This window comes from Acomys russatus, chromosome 4, assembly GCF_903995435.1.
Source record: "Acomys russatus chromosome 4, mAcoRus1.1, whole genome shotgun sequence".
NCBI lineage: Eukaryota > Metazoa > Chordata > Mammalia > Rodentia > Muridae > Acomys > Acomys russatus.
Genome location: NC_067140.1, coordinates 56,850,351 through 56,873,492, shown reverse-complemented (window position 1 = coordinate 56,873,492; position 23,142 = coordinate 56,850,351). Strand labels below are relative to the sequence as shown.

The following is a 23,142-nucleotide window of genomic DNA, read 5'->3' as shown; positions in this document are numbered from 1 at the left end:
GGGGATAGCACCCAGGCTTCCCTGGGCGGTGGGGACGGCACCCAGGCTTCCCTGGGCGGTGGGGACGGCACCCAGGCTTCCCTGGGCGGTGGGGACGGCACCCAGGCTTCTCTGGATGGTGGGGACGGCACCCAGGCTTCTCTAGGCGGTGGGGACGGCACCCAGGCTTCTCTGGGTGGTGGGGACAGCACCCAGGCTTCCCTGCAGGCGGGAATCTCTAAGGCAGTTTCTGTCAAGGCATCCCTGCTTTTGGTTACATAGAACGTTTCCAAGGCAGGTGGCTGCAGGGAAGATTGAAAAGGAGCTGCCTTCTCTTCCAGCAGGGGGTGCTGGCTTACCAGTCCTGGCTGACCTGCAGTGTTTTTCCTGAGAAGAGCCCCATCTTGAGGCCAAGGGTCTACTTCAGTGGCTGAGGGATGATGACTGTGGCAAGTCCTCTTCTGGAAGAAATTCTGCCCAGAGGAAGTTATCAGGCCAGGGTTCCTGCCACTCTGAAGGTACCCTTCCAAGCCGGCCCGATTGACTTGCCATGCTTCTGTCATAGAACCAGGTACCTTGTTTCCCGCTGTACAGGCCTGTGCATTTATAGATCCAGAAGCCAGTGATTCTAGGTCTGCTGGGCACGCCCCATTATAACTCACCGTCTCAGTGGTACTGACGAGGTGAGAAGCACACTCTAAGTCGGCCCTTAGCCTGTCATGGTCTTCCTCTGCTTCTAAGGGCCAGGCTTTGGATAGGTGGACTGGAAAGTGGCTGAAAGTTAAATTTCTACATACTCCAGGGCCAACTGGCAACTGAGTATCTACTTTATCAGACGCCTCAGCCAGGGAGTTGGAGTCTTCCTCCAGGAAGGGGAGGACTGGCCTGGGCTCCTCTACAGCCTCCAGAACAGAATTAGAGAGGTCAAGGAGATACTTTTGCTGAAGGGCAGCCCAATCCTTCTCACGAATGCTGCCTTCGTGAGTGACTGAGGTAGCAGAAGGAGCCGGCACACTCGACATCTCAGAACTGTGGGACTCTTCAGAGACAGCCTGGTAGGTCAGGTCAGGGACTTCTCTGCCCTGAAAGGCACCATCAGCTCCTGACTGAAGGAGCTTTTGGCATCCACAGACTGAGGGCTTAGATGTATCAGCAGCAGAGGCCGCATACAAATCTGAACTGCAGGATGGCTCAGGACTGCCTCGGGGACTACATGGCAGGACTGTACCTGGTGGCTTTACTTCTTCGATGTTTAGCCAGTGTCTAGGCTTCTCACCATGGGGCTGAAGTTCATGAACGTCAGGACTTAGGCATAAAGTATGTACAATCCCTGAAGGGCTGCTGGGGTCGACTTTAGAGTCACAAGAAAACCATGAGTCCACAGATGCCAGCGGGCTTTCTCTTGCAAGCTCCACACCTTGCAGAGAGTTGGTTTGTTCGGAATAGCTTGCCTCCATCTCTGACTCAGCCTGCTCACAATAGGACTGAAAATGAGGATTAAGGTAAAATGAATTGCTTTTTGGCAAAAAGACTTTCACCTCGACTCCCGTTCTGTGGCTGAGAGGGCTAGGCCTGCGCATTGCCTCCTGATCTACCGCAGGCAAGGCAGCCTTCTGCAGGTGCCAAAAAGTCTCTGTAGGCGCCTCATCAGCAGAACCAAGGCAAGGCTCCTCTTGTCTGTCTCCTCTCAGTTCGTCAGCATCGATAAGGCTATCCAGAGAAAAGCTCCTGTGTGATTGAGTACATAAGCTGCTGTCTGAGTGCCTGGAGAGGCCCTTGACAAAGGCTGAAGTTCTGGCCCTTGAATGCCCACGGTCCTTCGTAGAATACTCACCCCCTGAGTTTTCGGGGGGGCTTTGGAATCCTTTTTCAACAAGTGAGTCCTCAGACAGTTGACTGTTGTCATTTTCAGAGCCCTCAGGATCTTGGAGATCCCAGTTCCCCTGAAGGCCCCGTGGCTTCGGCAGCTCCCTTGGACCTTTGGCATAGACGTAAGAGAGAGAGTCCACTGAGTAATTGCTCTCAGTATCAGATAAATCATTGTCCTTTTTCTTTGCACAGTCTACTGTGGACCTCGAACCTGTGGAGGCCAGGGTGTCTGGATCCCATGCATTAAGCTGTTTTTTTAAAGAACTGCCATAAGGTAAATGAGAGACCTTTCTGGCAATATCTCTGACCCTAGCTGCTAGCACCCTCTGATGCTTATTTGATGCCCTGCTTGGAGGAGGTTGTTTGGCTCCTGCCTGAAAAGTCTTGCCTACTTTTCCATGGCCAGCTGCTTGCTCAGGTCCACTGAGATAAGAGTCAGAAGCGGTTTCCTTAGGATCCTTGTAGGTCCCACAGCTCCCTGCTTTTGGCCACCCAGTTTGCCTGCTGCCGGAGGCTGCTGATCCCTTAGCTCTTCTGGGCTGGGCAGCAGGAGTCAGGGTCCATGAACCATCCCTTGGCTTCAGCTTCTTTGTTGATTGGCACAGAGTCACTAAGCTCTGAGATGACATCTGACAGGGCTGCCTCCCCAATGACTCAGTTTCTTGTCTATTTAGAGACTTGCGGCTCTCAGTGAGACAGGTGTCTGGGGTAGAGACTCCCCTCCTGGTTGAGGCTCCCCTGGTTGGAAAGAATTTCCTCCAGCCTGATGGATGAAGGCCGTTCCTACCCAGGTACTCTGTCCTTGGAGTGTAAGCACTAGCCTGGGGAATGGTATCTGCTGAGAGAGTTTTCTCTGGCACTTGGTGAGTTGGGTCAGGCACAGGTGGTGACATGGTGGAAGGATCCCAGTTCATGAACACACTGTGAAGATAAGGAAAGCCATTTCAGAGAAGTAATGTCCCCCCATGTCCTGTCACTAGAAGGAATATGGCATTCCACTTTGTTTGCTCTGAGAGAGGTTGGACAGCAAACCAGTGTCACCCTCTGTGTCCCACAATCCTCAGATCAATGCATACAAAAGCAGACCACTGACAATAGAACCCTGGCTTTCAGGGGTCTCAGATGCATACTGTCACTCAGTCACCACCCCCAACTGCTTTGTCTTGGGAAAAGGTTTAATTAAATTATGTTTCAAGCAATTGGCTATGTGAGGAAAACAGGAACAATTTTAATACTATAAAAAAATCAAGCAGATAAATCTATGAAGTGGTACTATCTACAGAACTGACCCATTTTGCACACTGATAAAAAGAAATAGGAAAAATTATTATGGTAGGAACTTCAGACATTTAACAGTAACAAGCAGTTTATAAATCCAATTAGACCTTGACATGGAAAGCCAAGGCTCACTTCAAGCAACTTGAGGAACTGAGTGGGACAGAGGTTTTATATTCTATCAAGCTATGAACCTTAATCTAGGTAGGTATGACTTGGTAGGTATGAAAGAATAGCTTATATTCTTACAAGTATGTACTTAAAGATACAGGGTTGAGATGACATAATGTTGCCTTAAATACTTTTCAAGACAGGGTGGTGGGATTACAAAGTGACTGTGGAACTTCTTTACAATTGCTGGAAATAGGTGCTGCATAGCGTCTCAACGTTTTTCACGTTTGAAATTTTTTCCATAGTAAAAAGTTGGCTTGTCTGCCAAGTTACTTAAAGAACAGAGAGGTGAGCAAACACAACAGTGACACTGTGAGTCTTCTGAGCAAGGCCAAGGATACACAGAATAGGACCCAGGTTTCCACTGCAAGAATCTGGAAGATAATACACTCCCCACCCTCATGGCAGCAGACAGAGTGAAGAAGCAGAGGAGGCAGATCCAACCATGGACCTGAGAATCATGTGTCAAGTCAGGAACAAGGTGCCTGTAGGATGAAGAAAGCCTGTTGTGGGCAGGGTGATAATATGGTAGAGGTATGACATATAAGAAACTGTATCTGGGCCGGGCGTGGTGGCGCACGCCTTTAATCCCAGCACTCGGGAGGCAGAGGCAGGTGGATCGATGTGAGTTCAAGGCCAGCCTGGACTACAAAGTGAGTTCAGGACAGCCAAGACTACACAGAGAAACCCTGTCGCGAAAAACCAAATAAAATAATAATAATAATAATAATAATAATAATAATAATAAAAGAAATGAGCTGAGAACCAGAATGGCTCTGAAAAGGTAAGAAGCAGCCTGACTGTGGAAAGATATTCAGACAAAGAGAAGCCAGAGAAGCAGAGAAATAAATGCCGTCCACCTCACAGATGGAGTGAAGAGTACTGCCTGAGAAGCCGGAGTGACTCCAGCCATGGCTCCTGGAGCATCACTGGTACCTGTGTAGCTGGGGCAGGCGTTGGCTGCAGAGCCTTTGGAGGGTCAGGGAGCTGTGAGTTGCCCTTTGGCTTCTACACTGAGGACCTGGGCCTGAGGTGTCAGAGACGGAGACCAGCCCTGGGGCCTTGGAGGCACCATCATCCTGGATGCAGTAGAGTGCCCTGTGCCGCTCCAGTCTCCTCTGGGCCTCCAGCAGCCTCCTCTTCTTAATAACTCTCTCCAGCTGGAATGAGACCTTTTTCCTCCTGATGTTCCACACCGTAGCCCGAGACACACGTCTCCGCAAGCGCTGCAGCTGCACCACCCGCTTCTGGCTTTGGACCAGTAGGGATGGTGGGGGCTGAGGAGCTTTTGGAAAGCAAGCATCAGGTGCCACAAAGGCCTCAAGTTCTTTCTCTTCCTCACAGCTGTCTTCTCGATGTGTCTCCTGTAAGCTGGCTAGCCAGGTCTCTTCTCTGAGGAGCCACTGCTGGTCTGGGAACCAAAAACACCCAGAGAGAGAAAGTCAGCATTTCCTGCCTATGGCTGTCTGGACTCAGACATCTCCAGCCACGGCCAGAGCTGTGAGGAGTGAAAAGGGTTGAGCAGAGTGACGTGGCAAGTGAGAGCTACAGGTCCTCCTTACTGAAGGGGAAGGAAAGGAAGACGTGTAGGCCTCAATGTAATGGTGGACAAGTGGGATAGGTGGAAATGCACAGGCAAGGGCGCCATTGGAGGGAGTTGGCAGAGGGCACATCATTCTGAGGGGCCATAGAGAAGCCCACTTGCTTATTTCCAGCCCCCCTGTGTGAGCTCCTGGTCTCTAAAAGAAGGGAGAGAATGCCCAGTACAAAAGAATCCATCATGTCACCAAGACAACAAAGGCCAGAATACAGAGGCTCGGCAGCGTCACCCTGGAGAGAGCTGGAGAAGCCGACCCCTTAGATGGGAGCACCTACTGTCTTTCCTCTGCCGGCTGCTATGCGTCTGGGACACCTCCAGTTCCTTCTGCCCTCCACCCTGTCCTTTGATGACTCGCTGCCTCAGATCTTCCACACAGCACTGCTGTTGCTCAGTCTGGGCTCTGTGGGGTCTCTTGCCATTTCCCGATGGATGCTGGTCCTTGTCACACCGCTCTCCCAGTGCTCTCCTGTGACAGAAAGTCCAGGGTCACCCAAGCAAAACAAACTAGGACAAAGGGGAGGGAGACAAGTCCCTCTGAGAGCACTCTGAATTCAACAAGGGAGAGGGAGAGGACCAGCTTGGAACAAATAGGTATGTCATCATAGGCAGCTCATGACGTCACAGCACGGGAGCAGAACAGTCCTTACACTACCATATTCTTGGAATTGTGGGGGTAGCAAAGACCCAGTTCACTCTCAGAAGGAAATTGTGAGAGTAAAACAGATTTTTTTAGTTGTTATATTTGTTTGTTTGTTTGTTTATGTGTGTGTTTTGTTTTTGAGGCAAGGTCTCTCTGTGTGGCCCTGGCTGTCTGGGACCTCACTATGTAGACCAGGCTGGCCTTGAACTCACAGAGCTCCACCTGCCTCTGCCCTCTGCGTGCTGAGAGTAAAGGCACATGCCACCATATCTGGCTCATAAGGAAATCATAAGAGTAAAAAAACATGTTTTGGCTGGGTGGTGGTGGTGCACGCCTTTAATATCTGCACTCAGGAGGCCGAGGCAGGTGGATTGCTATGAGTTCAAGGCTAGCCTGGTCTACAAAGTGAGTCCAGGATAGCCAGGGCTACACAGAGAAACCCTGCCTCAAAAAACCAAAAAAAAAAAAAAAAAAAAAAAAAAAAGAAAAGAAAAGAAAGAAAGAAAAAAGGATTCATTTTTTTAAATCCAGAGGAAGCCATATATTCTAGAGACTAACAGGTATATATATTAGGAGCTCACCCACAGGTGCACCAGGATTTAAAGGAACTGTGGGGAAGTGAGGCTTAGAAGCAGTATTAAACATGTCTGCTAATACTTTCCAGTTAAATCTTGTCAACGGGGGAGACACGTGTCTTTCTGTGAGAAGAGAGATGAGTTACCAAGCAGAAGGCAAATCCAGGCCATGGCTACCTCACCTGTCAGCTACAAACTCAGCAGCCAGTGCAGTATTTTCATATTACTCATGGTAATGCTCAAGCCTGTGGTGAACGTTTCATTTTCAAGCCACAACACTTGCCCAAGTCAGACCTGGGCTGTTATACCAATCCCTCCTAGTTCCATTTTGTTACAGACTAAGAAGCAGACCCAGGAGCCTCCACTGGTACAGGCAGCAGCTTCTCACCTCTCCTTCCAAAGCACAGGACAGAGACCCAGTCTTGAGGCAGTGACATCCCCATCCAAGTCCAGCCATTCCAAAGAGCCACTGCTGCCAAGAGCCTCTGCAACCTGGGAGACAGAGAAGAGCAGTGGGCTGTGGGGTGAGGGATGGGGGCGGGGGCAGTGTGGGAGCGTCCCCAACAGCCACCCAGAGACTGCAGCCCTGCATACCTTAAGCCTTCGGTGGCGCAGCAGAGCAGCCTCGGCTGGGTGGTTAAAGCGGAACTTCTGTGCTTTTCCCAGTGTTATGATAGCTCCTGAGGACAAGCGCTCAGTCTGTGATCATGCTCTCAGATAAACTGAGATGCCGTGAGATGAACTCACGCCTGCAAAAAGCTGATCATTTAACTAAGTTGCTATGTATTAATTACACATCTGACAGTTATAATCAAATCAGCATCAGGAGGAGGAGTTCCGGGTAGCACCGCAGAGACACTTCATGAAGAGGCGAACTCTGAGTTCAGCTTCAGAGAATGGGATTTCAATAGACTAGTACCAGAAGCATACTGACACAGAGTCTTTACAGCACACTACCGAGAACTTTAAAAAGACAGGCTTTATTCAATCCTGCCCTATGCTCCCATTGTCACAGACGAAGAAACTGAGGCTCAGATAAACAACAGTAAATTTCCATGAGCCATTCTCTACTCAGGTCCTAGGGATGAGGAGAATCGTGTTAGGAAATCTTCAGGTCTCTGGGTCCAGAGGCTGAATAACCATGGTTGACGCTTGCTTCATGGAGCTCTCTGAACCCATCAGACTGAAGATGTCCATCATGTACCCAGATACAGCCAGGGAGGTAGGCAGCCCTACCTTGTGTCAGCCGGCAGGAAGCAGTGACCTCACGGCCATTGACTGTACAGCGTGCCCCTTGGGTAGGCTGGAGAATGACCAACCCACAAGTGCTAGTGATTGTGCAGTGGTCTCTCTCAATCCACTGGCCCTGAAGAACTGAAGAGGAGAGGGTAACTTGAGTGGGGAAACCACTCAGGAGAATGCCTCTTCCAGTTTTTACAAGACCCAACCCGACATCGGCAACGTTTTCCATCCTAACAAAAAAGGAACACCCACCACCTGAAACCACCAAGAGCTGAAAGCCTCTCCCTGTATAAGCCTCCTCCTTCCAAGTCCCAGACCCAGACGCTAGGAGCAGAAAGAAAAGCAGACCCTTCACACTTCAGAGACCCCTTTCCTCTCCAACACCATCAGCGACCTTTAGTAAACCTTTCAGGCACAAACGGCTGCCTGTGTGTCACACTCAAACGTGCAGTCACCTACCGATGTCCTGTTCCTGGTCTGAATCAATCCTTCCTATTTTTGTTGTCCCTTCCTATGGGGAAGAAAGAAAGAAGCTATTTTAATAAGAAAAAGAGACGCAGCCGTGCCCTCCAAGCACAGTCCACAGATGTCTATAATCCCTGTCTTCCCATCCCCCACTCAGCAGTTTCAGATCCATTTCCCAAGCTCAGGCCAGGCTGTGCTGACCTCCCAACCACTGGCCCTGCAGTCCAGGACAGAGGTGAGCAGTGACACTAGCAGACATATACAGCATTGCCTGTCTGCTAAGCCCAGTGAGTGCTGACAAACTCCTTTCTGCCCCGTGGCCTGAAGTCAAGGAAAAGACGTAGCAGCCAGTCAGAAATGTCTCTTCTCCCAAGCAACTAAGGTTAGTGTGGCCCAGGTTTGATCCAGGAGATTCAAAGACTTCTAAAGGTTTACGGATTGTTACCTTCTCGCTCTGCAGAGGAAGCGTAATAGAGGCCACATTCTACACAGGGCAAAGCACAGCTAGGGGAAGGTGTCTCTAGAATCAAAAGGAACTGGAAGAGAGGAGGAGAGAGCACAGGCAACTGGTGTTAATACATGCACACCACTGAGTTAGCGGAGGACGGGTGAGGGCCTTTGGGCCCTTGGATTATGACATTCCACTAAAGACCATGCAGCTCCACTAGAAGGCAGTGAGGTGACAACAAAGATATTAACTAGACAGTGTGTCGTCATCATTTCTTAAGCAACCCTTTGCTATGTCCCACGTGTATTTTGCTGAACATTGTGTAGCCTTCATCTTACTTCCTTTTGTTGGCTTGTTTTTTGAGCCAGTAACCCACTAGGTAGCCTGGGCTGGCCTTGAACTCTCAGCTTCCTGCCCTAGTCTCCCAAGGGCTGGGATCACTGGCATTGACAACCATGCTTGGCTTTGTTTAATTCATTAACAATCCCAAATGTTGGTATTACTGTAGCCTCTTGAAGGCCAGAAATTTGAAGCTCAAAGAGAGCAAATTGCCTTAAAAAAAAAAAACCATTTGCAAACCCAAAGCATACAGGGTGGTGGCAGCTCACGCCTTTGATCCCAGCACTCGGGAGGCAGAGGCAGAAGGACCCCTGAGTTCAAGGCCAGCCTGGTCTACAGAATGAGTTCCAAGACAGCCAAGGCTACACAGAGAAACCATGTCTTGGGAAAAAAAAAAAAGAAAAAAAAAAAAGTCCTTCTTTGATTGGATCATTTGAGGTGAGGAGACCTGCCCTGTGGTAGTGAAATTGAGAATGGTCCCCACGGGCTGATGTTTAAATGCAGGGTTCCCAGTTTGTGGAACTATTAGGAAAGAATTAGGAAGTATGGCCGTGTTGGAGGAGAGATGTCACTGGGCTTTGAGGGGTCAAAAGCCCACACCAGGCCCAGTCTTGCTCTCTCTCAGCCTGCAACTTTTAGATCAGAGGTGAGCTCTCAGCTACTGGCCCAATGCCATGCCTGCCTGCCTGTTGCTGTGCTCCCTGCCAGGATGGCCACTGACTAACCCTCTGAAACTACAAGGAAGCCCCCAATTAATGCCTTCTTTTTATAAGTTGCCTTCATCATGGTGTCTCTTCAGAGCTATTGAGCGGTAACTAAGGTACACTCTAAATCTGGCCCACGCCTTCTGGTGTCAGAGCATCCCGAGACACGGAAAGAGGCTCTTTGGCTCTTGCTTGTCTTCACTCCTGCTGGCAAAGTCATTCACCCTCTGCTGAGGCGGTCCTTCTCAGCAGCGCATCCTGTTTCCTCATGATTCCAGTGCAGACTGAAGACCAGTCTCTATAGAGTCCGTGTGGGGTTCTTGGCTTTTTTGATGGGAGACTGTCATTGTTGGACTAGCTGGACCAGTGCCTATCAGCCACTCTAATCCCCACCCCACCTTTTACACACACACACACACACACACACACACACACACACACACACACACACACACACACACACAGTCATTGTTGGACTAGCTGGACCAGTGCCTATCAGCCACTCTAATCCCCACCCCACCTTTTACACACACACACACACACACAATCACTTCTGTTCCTCTAAAAACTAATACAATCAGGTTAAAACTCTTCATGTGGGGGGCTAGAGAGGTGGCTCAGAAGTTAAGAGCACTGTTTGTTTCTTCCAGAGGTCCTGAGTTCAATTCCCAGCAACCACATTGTGGCTCACACCCATCTATAATGAGATCTGGTGCCCTCTTCTGGCGTGTATATGTAATAAATAAATAAAATATTTTTAAAAATCTTCATCTGAGTTCAGGTATGCTTGATGTTGGGGTGCATTCCTCTCAAAGGATAAGGGCCACAGACTATCGCAGAATTATGACAAAAAGGTGATGATCTCTCAGACAACAAGCATTGGGGTGGCCCCTGTGTTTGCTGTTCTCATCATCTCTTTCTGCGGGCAGCGTTAGTGACACAAAAGTAATTATAAGGCATTACAAGGTATCCGCCATTTCCCCTGTATCCACTCTTCCTGTCCCCTTTCTACCCAAGGAGCTTTCCAAGGTGGCCCAAGAGAAAACTGTTTCCAGTGTATTACCAGGGGACTAGTTTCAAAACTGTGACAAAGTGAGCAACTAAAGAAACACGCAGAGAATCTTGGGTCATTACTATTATATAATTACTTAAGCCACAATCAAAGCAAACCATAAAAATAATATGGGAATGGAGCTGGAGAGATGGCTCATCAATTAAGAGCACTGGCTGATGTTTTTCAGGAAGACCCAGCACCCACACAGTGGCTCACAACTGTTTGTTATTCCTGGACCAGGTAATCCAATGCCCTCACATTGGCTGCTGTGGGCACCAGGCACACACACAGCACACATACATTCATGCAGGAAAAATACCGATAAAATAAGAAATACAAAACAGCTACAACAAGGAGTATGGGTCCACAGAGTGCAGAAGTGCCAGGATCAGGAATTAACTAAAATGTCACTTCACTGGTCCACTGATGCACCAAGGAGCATGCAGACTCCGAATTCTCTGACTAATGAGAATTAGCAACCCTATATTCAGAATGGAGTCACCACTGCCTCCAGGTCTAAGACCCACATGTAGCTCTTAACCCTCTGCTGCTACCCCGAGCGCTCCCACCTAACATCTCACCCCCCTCCTCACTCCAGAATCCGCCAGTGACTGAGGAAAGTTCCACTCAAATGGTGCCACTGTAATGGATTTGGTCTCTCCTATGGTTCCAAATGACGGGAAGATCTAAATAGTTTCTGGTATTTAGGTATATTATGGTAAAATAGGCATGCACTTCTGCCTGCTGCGTTTCACTAAGCCAATGTCCGTAAGCATACCAGGAAATAAGTTATGAGCCTTCCACCTGAGGTGCTCAGAGGGCTTCATCCCAAAAGCACTGATGAACCTGGCTAACATCTCTCCATGTGTCCCACAGACCAGGAGACTGACTTCTCCAGAGACGGCAGCAGCAGCACATATCCCCAACTGACTTTTTCTTCTCTTTTTAGTTTTTTGAGGCAGTATTTCTCTGTTGTTATCTTGGCTGTCCTGGACTCACTTTGTAGAGTAGGCTGGCCTCAAACTCACATTGGTCCACCTGCCTCTGCCTCTTGAGTGCTGGGATTAAAGGCATGCGCCACCATGCCCCGCCACTGATTGTATTTTTGAGGTTAGGATTTTGCTCTCCAAGGCTGCACCCCTGTGCTTCAGGAAGTCAGAAAAGCAATGGAAGAGGTGCCACTCTTACCTTAACACAAAGGCATTAAGGTACAGAAATAAGAAGTGAGTTGCGAGCCAGGCGTGGTGGCACATGCCTTTAACCCCAGCACTTGGGAGGCAGAGGCAGATGGATCTTAGTAAGTTTGAGACCAGCCTGGTCTACAAAGCGAGTCTAGGACAGCCAAGGCTACACAGAGAAACCCTGTCTCGAAAAACAAAAACAAAAAACAAACAAACAAAAAAAGAAGTGAGTTACAGAAAAGCATCAGTAGCAGCTGAAAAACAGTAATCATCCTGACTTCCGGCTCCCCAGCCATTCACACAAAACCCAAACAAAACCCACTCTGTGGCCGGACCAAGGTTCCTGAGCCTAACCCGAGGCAGCTGTGAGGCATTGGTCTGGATCCTAACAGCACAACCGTGCACTCAGGTTTCCATCCTTCACTTCTGAGGCTAGCACTGCGGAAGGAAGGGAGGAGACACGCCAGCCTCCTCACCTTGAGATGATAAAGCACAACGCCTGTGCTAAGCACGTCGTCCTCCAACGCCATCAGGTGTGGCAGGCTGGACTCGATGACCACCCCAGCCCTCCTCCTGTTGATGTCCACACCATAATGCTCCATAAGTGCCTGCCAGTCACTCCACTTCTGAGTCCTGTCTTGAGTCAGCTTCTCTATCTGCAGAGGTACGAGAGATGATTAGACCCCCTGTGTGGGAAACAGACTGAAGTTCACTCTCACCTGTTGCCCCAGAGTTTTACTTGCTTATGATCGTGATCACCTGCTGGGCTAATCAGGAGCTCAGAGAGGCCCCTGTACCTTTTCATCTCTGAGTGCTTTCATATATATGGTTTTTGTTTTTAGACAGGGTTTCTCTGTGTAGCCTTAGTTGGTCTTGGACTCTCTTTGTAGACCAGGCTGGCCTTGAACTCAAAGTGATCTGCCTACCTCTGCCTCCCGAGTGCTGGGATTAAAGGTGTGCGCCACCACACCTGGCCCTCCTGTGTGGTTTTAAGTGTTCTTCAATAAGCTACTTTCAACACTTCAGTAAGTACTTCAATAAGTTACTTTCATAAACAGCATCTCCTTCAATAAATGCTTACATTTTTCTTCTTCCATGAGCATGCATTGCTTTTTAACTAAAAAAAAAAAAATGTCATGGTTTGAATATGAAATGCCCCACAGGCTCCTGTGTTAAAGACTTGGTCCCCTTGGGGACTCACTTGAGAGATGGCTCAAAAGTTAAGCCAGCTGACTATTTTTCCAGAGGTCCTGAGTTCAATTCCCAGCAACCACATGGTGGCTCACAACCATCTATAATGAGATCTGGTGCCCTCTTCTGGCCTGCAGGCAAAACACTGTATACATGATTAGTAAATAAGTCTTAAAAAAAAAAAAAAGACTTGGTCCCGCTGCTGGTGGCATTGTTTTGGGAGGAGATGGCAACTTTAGGAAGTGGGGGCTAATTGGAGGAAGTATGTCTTGGAAAGAAGTGCGTGTCCTCCCTCCCTTCCCATGTCCCAGCTGTCATGAAGTAACTATCATTGGTCCATTATGTCCTCTCCACCAGGATGATCTGCCTTAGCACAGGCCTGCCACCAAGAGGCCAGCACTATGGATCATGGAAATCTCTCATCTGTGAAAACTTAAAAGTCCGTGTGTGATTGAATGTGTGCACTTCTTCTACCTCCATTGTCATGTGTTCTGTGTGCATGCGCACAGCTGTGATCACAAGCACATGTCAGACAGGACACTGAGTATCCTATTCTGCCCAGCTTTTTATATGCGTTCTGTGCAGCATCTGAGCTCAGACCCTCAGGTTTGTGCAGCAGGAGTTCTCACCCACTGAGCAATCTCCTCGGCCCCCAAATGACCTTTCCTGCTCTCTCAGGTATTCCTAGCCCACAGCAACAGAAACCTAACACAAAATGCTATTTCAATTAATTAATGCTGCTCAGACTCTGCATCTTTTTGTTTGGTTGGTTGGTTGGTTTGGGTTTTGCTTATTTGTTTGTTTGCTTTTTGAGACAGGGTTTCTCTTTGTACCCCTGGAACGCCATAGACCAGGCTGACCTTGAACTCAGAGATCCACCTGTCTCCAATTCCCAAGTGCTAAGATCAAAGGCTTCCTCTTATAACTTAACATTTCTTCCCACACGTGTAGCACTTTGAGTCACATTCTGTCTACACCTGGCTCAAAGGTACACAAAGCAGTAAAAGAAAACCTCCTAGGTTATATGGAACTGTTCTGAAGACAAGTAATAAATAGTATGCAGTAATATAATAATAATAATAATAATAATAATAATAATAATAATAATAATAATAATAATAAATATATAGCAGCAATAAAATGATAAAATACTAAATGATTACTAAATGCCAGGAGCACAGGGTTCATTTCTTCTTTCTATTTTTTTTTTTTTTTTTTTTTTTGACATTTACAAATTCCATTGAAGCCAGGCGGTGGTAGCACACACTTTTAATCCCAGCACTCAGGAGGCAGAGGCACAAGGATCACTGTGAGTTCGAGGCCAGCCTGGTCTACAAAGTGAGTCCAGGACAGTCAAGGCTACACAGAAAAACCCTGTCTCAAAAAAGAAAAATTCCATTGAGTGTGTCTACAGAAATGTTGTTGATGTGTACAAATGCATATTTATGGGGTACTGTGTGTGTTTTCATTCCATGCAGATACAGTTAACATCTCTTGATGGTCCTTCCCTATTTTATGAAGTTTCCATGGGTCACCTGGGTTTTTTGCTGCTTTTCTTTTTCACATGATATAGTGTTTTCTGCTTATATTCCTTTACCCTGTCCTGTCCATCTCCCACTTTTGCAGGTCCCCTGGAATTTTAAAAGCAAATACACCAAAGCTTAGAGGCCTTAGGTTAAGGACCATGGGACATGAGGGAACTGTGTTAAATGCAAGGTCTTTGCTCCTTTTTGGTAGAAGCTGCAATGTATGGAGAAGACTTGTCCTGGGAACAGAAGAGCTGGGACCACTCAGCAGCCAAGCCCATAGTCAAGGCCAGCTGTGTGGCCTAGGGAATAGGAAAGGGCTCCTGAGCTTGGAACCGGTTTCGCTCTTTACCTTGTCTCTTATTCTAAATATAAACAAAGATGTTATCTTCTGAGCCAGACATATCTCTAAGTAAAAACCTAAGATGAACTTCTAGATGTGCAATGTAGTTTTTAAGATGTGTTAGGGAACTAAATGTTTTTATGGCCAGAATGTTTTAATGACATTAAAGATGATACAACAGACTGTGGGAATATGAGGATCTAAATCCATGACCAACAAACCCCACAAAAAAAGAAAGGCCTAGAGCCAGGTGTGGTGGCACATGCCTGTAATCCCAGCAGTAGGGAGGCAGAGACAGGTGGATCTCTGTGAGTTCGAGGCCAGCCTGGACTACAAAGCAAGTCCAGGACAGCCAGATCTACATAGAGATATGTTGACTCGGAAAAAAGCCCAAAACAAAACAAACAGCAACAACAACAAAAACAAAGCAACAAAGGCCTGCTGTCTTCCTTTTAAAGGTCTGAGGGGACCACAGCTACTCCATTGCACCCTCCCTCAGTTACAACAGTTTTTCCCAGTTGGTCTTTCCGCTTTTAGCCTTCCACATTCTTTTGTATGTCCCCAGCCTTCCTCTTCCCTTAGCAACTCTCCATGATGAACGCTATCTTCCACACTGCTGCTCTCAGGTCACTCTCCAGGTCTATGATTGCTTACGTTAGCTCTCCCTCTTACAAAATGCCCTTCGCCCTCTCTGACAACTCTATTAATCCTTCAAGGTCTCGTTCCAAACCAGTTCTCTGCCTTCCAGCATGTGATAGCTGTTCCAAAAATTACAGGCTCTAATGATTACTTCCTTACCAGCCACTTCATGGAACACACCAATCCCTGTGTAGCCAAGTGGTCTGCGCTGCCTGGGGCAGGGACGGCTTTACTTGAAGCTTCAAACTGAACATACCTGATTTACGGACTAGAAAACTACTTTTCTAGGCTACTCATGCTGTCTAAAAGAAGCTACTGTGGGCCTTAGAAAATAAAGCACAAAGAAAGCCACTAACCACCAACTAAGGCGAACATCTTCCCTACTCAAGGCTCTATGGAAATGAGAGTGATTTCTGAACTAGACAGCTCCTCTCTGCCCCGCTGAGGGAGCACACCTAGATGAGGACTAACAGATGGAGATCAAACGTGTTTCCAGGGCACTGGGAGGTTCAACGGGTGCGCTCACCACCTTACCTTCAAATCATTCTGGAGGACTAACTCCTTCAGGCTTTCATCCAGTTTATCATTTAGTGAGCTGAAGTTCCTCTGCACAGAGGGAGGGAGGGAGGGAGAGACAGACAGACAGAAAGACAGACAGACAGAGGAGTTCTGATGTTTTCTTGTATGAACTACAAGTCCCATCATTACACTTAAGAAGAATAAGGTATGGACAAAGCAAAGACTTCCCTACCAAAATCAGAATACAAGCAGGGGCTGGAGTGATGGCTCAGGGATTAAGAGCAATGGCTGCTCTTCCAGAGGACCCAGGTTCAATTCCCAGCACCCACATGGTGGCAGCTCACAACTGTCTGTAACTCCTGTTCCAGGAGGTCTGGCACCCTTACACAGACATATATGCAATCAAAACACAGGGCATCCCGCTCATCTGAAGCTGCACAGAGAAATCAGGGGTGTCCTTCTGCCCTCGCTCCACACTGCCAATGTGAAGCACAGGGCCAGCGGATGGCCCGGCAGGCAGAAGCTCTGGCTGTGCATCAACCTGGGTTCTATCCACAAAGCCCAAGGTGGAACGGAAGAATGGACTCCCAAAAATTGTCCTCTGACCTCTACATGCATGTACGCACTCATGTTCACACAAACACACAGTAACACTATAAAGTTTAAAAACATGGAGTATGGCGGGCCCCAAATGTTCACAGGACAAGACCATCGTTGGACTATGGAAGAGTCTTGGTGGCCACGTACCAGCTCAAAGTTCAGCAGCAAGGCTTTCAGCCTGTCAATCTCTTCCCTGAGTTCTCGGATGAGCTTCACATTGGCATCCTGAAACACAGAGAACCCAGTCACCTCTGGCTCATACCTGGTCCCAGCCGTCTACGAAGTGCTAGTCTTCAGCACTTGAGAAGCGTTAATCTTCAGCAGTGATTTTCCAAGTATAATCCCAGGTCCTACAGTATCAGCCTCATCCAGGAATTCGTGACGAATGCAAATTCCTGCCCCAGCCCAAGAAGCAATTCCTGGGGGTTGGAGCTCAATCATGTTTAGCAAACTCTTCCGGTGATCCTTTGCATACGCACTTTGAAAACCGCTGCCACAGAGCAGGTCAGGGGAGCTCCCAGGTTCTAACCCCCTGTATGATAACTAAGTCCGATGCGTGTCTAATCGCACTGCCTTTGAATACAGCCCTAGGTGGGCTAGGCATCTCTGTTCACCAGCTGTGGTTCCTGCTGACACTTCACTGATGCTCCAAGGAAAAAGAAACATTTGTAGTGTTCTCAAAATTGTCAGCTTTCAAAACCATACATTTCCCATACTCCCATTTCAATCCAAAAGAGAAGTCAACTGCGATTTATATGATAAAACCTGGACACAAATCAGGATCAATTAAAAACAAAAGCATCAAACAGAAGCTTCCAAATGACCTTTCTTAGAGTGGTAATCTTTTGTTGTTGTTTGTTTGTTTGTTTGTTTTTGAGACAGAGCTTCTCTGTGTAGCTCTGGCTGTCCTGGACTCACTTTGTAGACCAGGCTGGCCTCAAACTCACAGAGATCTGCCTGCCTCTGTCTCCCGAGTGTGCTGAGACTCACTTTGTAGACTAGGCTGGCCTCAAATTCACAGTGATCCACCTGCCTCTGTTTCCCAAGTGCTGGGATTAAAAGCGTGCGCCACCATACCCAGCTTACACTGCGGTTCTTAAGAGGAATGACCGTAAAGAAACAAATGCCTGCCAGGTGTGGCATTTCTAGCTCGCTCTCTCTGCCTCCTGCATGAGACTGAGATGGAAGCTCTCAGCTGCTGCTCTAGACACCTGACACCTGCTACCTTTACCTCCACCATCCCGGCCTCTAACCCTCTGGGACCATAAGCCCCAAATAAATGCTTTCTTCTGTAAGTCGCCTTGGCTATGGTGTTTTATCACAGCAACAGGAAAGTGACCGATACACCTTTTCTCCCCAACTTGCTTTTCTTCAATGCTTTAGCACCACAACAGAGAAGCTCACTATGACAAAAATAATGAGAAAGAAACAGAGAAAACAGTAAGAAGAACTTCAAACCGTATCAGGCCAGGTCTTACCTCATTCACCCGTGGCTTGTTGATGATGTTTTTGGCAGTGGCTGCATATCTCATTGTACTCATGGTCTCACTGTAGCTGGTGTGCGCAGGGGACACAGCTGAGGTAGAAGGACAAAGCTGAGAAATACAACAGGCCCTTCCATTCCAGCCCTTACTCATTCGTCTTGCTGCTAACGCCCTCGCTGCATGAGACACTCTTGAGGGACTGAGGAGCAAAAGTGGTCAGTACATTTTTCTGGGCACAATACTAGCTCCAAACAGAAGCGGATCCAGAACCCCACTTACTGGCAACCATGATGGTTTTGGAGTTGCCTCCAAGGCTCTCCTTCAGCAGCCAGGTCAGCACAGAATCCCGGTATGGGATGTAAGACTGCCTCCTCGCAGGTCCCCCTCCACTGCTGCTCCCCGATGCATTGCTGGGAATCCCACTGTCACCCCCGCTGCTGGCTGCACTGCTGAGGCTCTGACAGCTGCTGAATACTTGTGAGTTCTGGGCTTAATGATTAAAAAAAAAAAAGAAGGAGGAGGAGGAGGAGGAAGAATTACAAAGCAAATACACTCAAAACAATGATTGCAGAACATACACTAAGTATCATACTCCTTTCTACACATGATAGGAGGCTTTAAGCTTGAACTTACTATCAGACTTTGAACTTGGGATATGGACCGTTTTAACATGGTTCTAGAATGATGGTTACTCACATGCTAAAACCACCAGGTTTTCATGCTCAAACCAAAAAGTAACCTTATCAAAAAAACCAAAACAAAACAAAAACAAACAACAGCAACAACAAAAACCTTCTAAGCATCTACCATATTTTGACAAAATGAAAATAGTATGAGTTATTTCCCAAAGTCTCCCTCCCAACTCCAATCACCCCAGTCCATCACCAAAATACCTAAAGTGGAGATTACAATTCCCAGAGTCACGAGGGACTTGTTGATATTGGCGCCTTCAGTGATCCGGTCCTTACAGTAACTTGGATCTGCTCTCTCACTAAAACAGACCAATAAAGGTAAAAACAAAAGCAAACGGGACACTGTTCTCCTGTGCTGTGGGACCCACAGGATCAGTTTCCCTTATGTTACTCTTTCCTGTGTCACTAACTCAACACTTCTCTCAGGATACAAACAGAAGCGGATCCAGAACCCCACTTACTGGCAGCCATGATGGTTTTGGAGTTGCCTCCAAGGCTCTCCTTCAGCAGCCAGGTCAGCACAGAGTCCCGGTATGGGAGGTAAGGCTGCCTCCACGCAGGTCCCCTCTGTAAATCTTGCTAGTGATTTATTGGGGGGAAGGGGGTCTGCCAGAGTACACCAGGCCAAACAGTGCTTATCTACAGAGTTGATGGTAGCACTCTGTCTCAGGGAAAGGCTTGCTTTAAATTCACAGCTGGATGGTCTAATGATGGTATCTGTGGCATTAACTGTCAAGGGTGCCAAATTCTATACCCCCACCCCATTTTTGTTTTTGTTTGTTTAGATTTATTTATTAATTATGTATGCACTGTTCTGCCTGTATGTATATCTGTGTGTCAGAAAAGGGCACCAGATCTCACCATAGATGGTTAAGAGCCACCATGTGGTTGCTGGGAATTGAACTCAGGACCTCTGGAAAAGCAACCAGGGCTCTTAACCTCTGAGCCATCTCTCCAGCCCCCATTTTTTGTTTTTTGAAGACAAGGTCTTATTATGTAACCCAAACTGGCCGGGAACTCACAGAGATTAGCATATTTCTGCCTCCTGGGTGCTGGGATTAAAGGCATGTAACTATCGTGCCCACCTCACACTCCCTTAGAGTAAACAATCACAAGTTGGACTAGCTATTATGCTTTCAGATAGGACTTGGGTCCCCTCACCCCTCACCCCAGTGCTGTGCTGGGGTGAATGCAGGGCTTACTGTATACCAGGTAAGCAAGTCCCCAGCCCCCCACCACACCCCATGCTTAGATCTTAACAGAGTGCTGTTCATTACTTGGTTTTCAAAATTCGAAATTAAGAAAATTTGCTTTATGTTATTATATACTTTCTTATCCTCAATTTTTTCTTTTTTCTGAATACATATTTGGCTATAATATGAATACAGTATGAATACTTACTTCTAATAACTCAAAACACATTATTTTTTTAAAAAACATTTAAAATAGTATATAACAGCTATTAAATCAATGGGGAAAGTAGACTAACTTGGCCCACTTCACCTTTTGTCATCTATGTAATCAGCTCATTATTCCACTCTGAGGCATGTACTTTCGGGGGCTTCTTCCTTCCTTCTTTCCTTCCTTCTTCCTTTCTTTTTTTTTGGAGGGGGGTTGTTTGTTTGTTTTTGTTTTTCTGAGACAGGAGTTCTCTGAGTAAAGTTTGCTGTCCTTGAACTTTCTCTGTAGACCAGGCTGGCCTTGAACTCACAAAGATTCCCCCTGCCTCTGCCTCCCAAGTGCTGGGATTAAAGGTATGTGCCACCACCACCACCCCGCAGGAGTTTTTTTTGTTTTTTGTTTTTGTTTTTGTTTGAGACAGGGTTTCTCTGTGTAACCCTGGCTGTCCTGGACTCGTTTTGTAGACCAAGCTGGCCTCGAACTCACAGTGATCTGCCTGCCTCTGCCTCCCTAGTGCTGGGATTAAAGGCGTGTGCCACCACGCCCAGTCCGGCAGGAGTTTTAAAAGGTCCCAACAGACAGTTCAAACTAAGAACCCAGGGTATGGAGAAGTTTCCCAGCTCCTGACCCTGTGTATCTTTCAAGCTGCCATTCAAGAATTCCTTCTTTTGTAATCTCAGGATGATTAAAACGTTCAAACAAGGCAAACCCAGGACCACACCTATCCTAAGTAAAGTGTGCAAACATCAGGTCACCGTCAAGAGAGTAATAATTCTCCTTGGCTTTGAAATCCCAATTACCTGCCTGCTAGGTCCACAAGGTTGATCTTGCTGGCAGTCTCTGAGGGGAGGTTGTTCTGCAGCACTGCCTAAGGACAAAGACCATTTAAAGCTGTCATTCAGAATCATTTGCGTCCCTCTTAGACACTGTCCTAACCAAGGTGATATGTTCTGAATCAGACGAACACTCACTATATCTGATCACCATCACATTTAAAATCACCAGAACAATTTGTAGTGAGCAGGGCAAATCTCCAGAGAGCCCTCTGCAGTCTTTAGAGCCACTAGGAATGCTAGGAATGCTAGGAATGCTAGGAATGCTAGGAATGCTAGTACAACTGATCAAGCAAGCCAACCAAGGGACTCTGACTTGCACCAGCAAAGGCCCTTGATCAGGCCTGCCGCTCTGGTCAGTCACAACATGTTAACTTTCTAGAACAAGAACTTTATATGTTCCATTCAGAAGCACTTATCCACCACCAACAAAACTATTTCTCTTTTTTTCTCTCCCTTAACTCAATGTGGATTTGCTTTATAATTTTGTTGTTGATATTCTTTTTCCAGACTGGGTTTCTCTGTGTAGCCTCGGCTGGCCTGGAACTCACTCTGTAGACCAGGCTGTCCTCAAACTCAAGAGATCCACCTCCTGAGTGCTGGGATTAAAGGCATTTACTACAAATTTTTACTTTATAAAATAAATTTATAAAACAATTTTATAGATTGTGTATAAATTGAAGATTAATTTTAGTTTTCAATTGTATGTATGTGTGTTTCTGTGGGCACAAGGAGGCTGAAGGTGTCAGATTCTCTGGAACTGGAAATACAAGTAGTCGTGAGTACGTGTACTCTTCACTGCTGAGTTGTCTTTCCAGCCCCTTTTATAAAACATCAGTGTTGTGCCTGTGTCGCCAAAATACAGCTTTGGAACATTTCCAGTGATCCCCAGTTTCTTCCAAGCATTTGCGGTTAACCCCTGCTTATCTCCAGCTCAAGTAATCACTGTTCACTGCTTTATGCAAACCTTCCATTTGGGGTATTTCCTAAAACTGGAATCATATACAGTACCTAGGATTTTTGCTGGGCACAGTTTTTTGGTTTTTTGTTTGTTTTCGTTTTTGTTTTGTTTGTTTGTTTGTTTTTGCTGGGAACAGTTTTGAGACTCAAATATGCTGAGGCATTTTCCTAGTTAGGGTTTTACTGCTGTGAAGAGACACCATGATAAAGCAACTCTTATAAAGGTGAACATTTCATCAAGGCTGGCCATTGTGGGAAGTGGGAAGCATGACAGCGTACAGGGAGACATGGTGCTGGAGAAGGAGCTGAGAGGTTTTTTTTGGGGGGGGATGGGGTTTGAGACAGGGTCTCTCTGTGTAGCCTTGGCTGTCCTGGACTCCCTTTGGACCAGGCTGGCCTCAAACTCACAGCGATCTGCCTGCCTCTGCCTCCTGAGTGCTGGGATTAAAGGCGTGCGCCACCATGCCCAGCTAACTATCTTAACTTTTTAACTTCTTGAAAGTATTTGAATCAAATCAGTAATTGTATAAAATCATTACCAGGAATTATAAAATCATCAATTTATCTAACAGCATTATTTCATGAAAGTACATCTTCATGGTGATCTGCAGGGAATTTGCCCAACAGAGTGGGCTAACACCCAGGAAACAATCACACCAGACTACAGGCAGTGAGGGTCTCTCCACGCCCAATGTCTCCCCAAACGTCACTGGACATGCGAGGAATACAGCAATGACAAGCATAGGAAGGCAGATCAGCAGCAAGGAGCAATCTAGAGACTAAGCCCCCAGGGCCATGCCCCTCTAAGGTACACCCATTACATCCACGCAGAGCAGTGGGCCATCTCTAAGAAGCTGACTAGCTCACTGCAGTTCCTCCTGCATGGCACCTGTCACAAACCACCACAAGCATGTATTATCAGTTCATGTTTACTAAGTATTCCATTGCATAGATAAATCATAGCTGTTTACTTCTCAAAAGACATTTGAGTTTTGCAGTTTTGAACAATTACAAATAAAGCTGTTATAAATATTTGTATAGGGGTCTTTTATGGATACGATTTCTGGTCTGTTGGTTAGATACCTAGGAGTGAATGCTGCCTGGGTCATATACATGATCAGGTATTATCTAACTTTTTAAGAAACTACTGGTCTTTTCCAAGGTTGTGACATTTTATACACTCAGTACAGGATTAGAGAACTCCAGCCTGTCAATATTAGTGAAAAAATTCCTTAAAATTTTATCTATAGTAGCCTGGCAGTGGTGGCACATGTCTTTAATCCCACCACTTAATAGGCAAAGGCAGAGGCAGGCAGATCTCTAACTATAGAGTGAGTTCCAGGATAGTCAGGGCTACACAGAGAAACCTTGTCTCAAAAAACCAAAACCAAAAACAGTAACGACAAAAAATT

The 23,142-nt window shown here is 46.9% G+C and overlaps 1 protein-coding gene across 2 annotated transcripts in view; it reads right to left on the bottom strand.

The window, feature by feature from the left end:
* Positions 1 to 23,142, bottom strand: part of Stard9 (StAR related lipid transfer domain containing 9) — an 85,209-nt gene that overhangs the window by 12,314 nt on the left and 49,753 nt on the right. Inside the window, exons 10-23 of one of the 2 annotated variants that reach the window (XM_051144467.1) lie at positions 20,738 to 20,805; positions 18,738 to 18,835; positions 18,124 to 18,333; positions 17,839 to 17,936; positions 16,508 to 16,585; positions 15,776 to 15,847; positions 12,019 to 12,198; positions 7,811 to 7,862; positions 7,346 to 7,483; positions 6,704 to 6,789; positions 6,498 to 6,601; positions 5,170 to 5,360; positions 4,231 to 4,705; positions 187 to 2,769 (exon numbers count right to left, since the gene is read on the bottom strand). In XM_051144467.1, coding sequence (XP_051000424.1) covers positions 187 to 2,769; positions 4,231 to 4,705; positions 5,170 to 5,360; positions 6,498 to 6,601; positions 6,704 to 6,789; positions 7,346 to 7,483; positions 7,811 to 7,862; positions 12,019 to 12,198; positions 15,776 to 15,847; positions 16,508 to 16,585; positions 17,839 to 17,936; positions 18,124 to 18,333; positions 18,738 to 18,835; positions 20,738 to 20,805 — 4,433 coding nt within the window. The remainder of the gene's footprint in view (positions 1 to 186; positions 2,770 to 4,230; positions 4,706 to 5,169; positions 5,361 to 6,497; positions 6,602 to 6,703; positions 6,790 to 7,345; positions 7,484 to 7,810; positions 7,863 to 12,018; positions 12,199 to 15,775; positions 15,848 to 16,507; positions 16,586 to 17,838; positions 17,937 to 18,123; positions 18,334 to 18,737; positions 18,836 to 20,737; positions 20,806 to 23,142) is intronic. The other variant, XM_051144468.1, reaches the window with a different exon arrangement.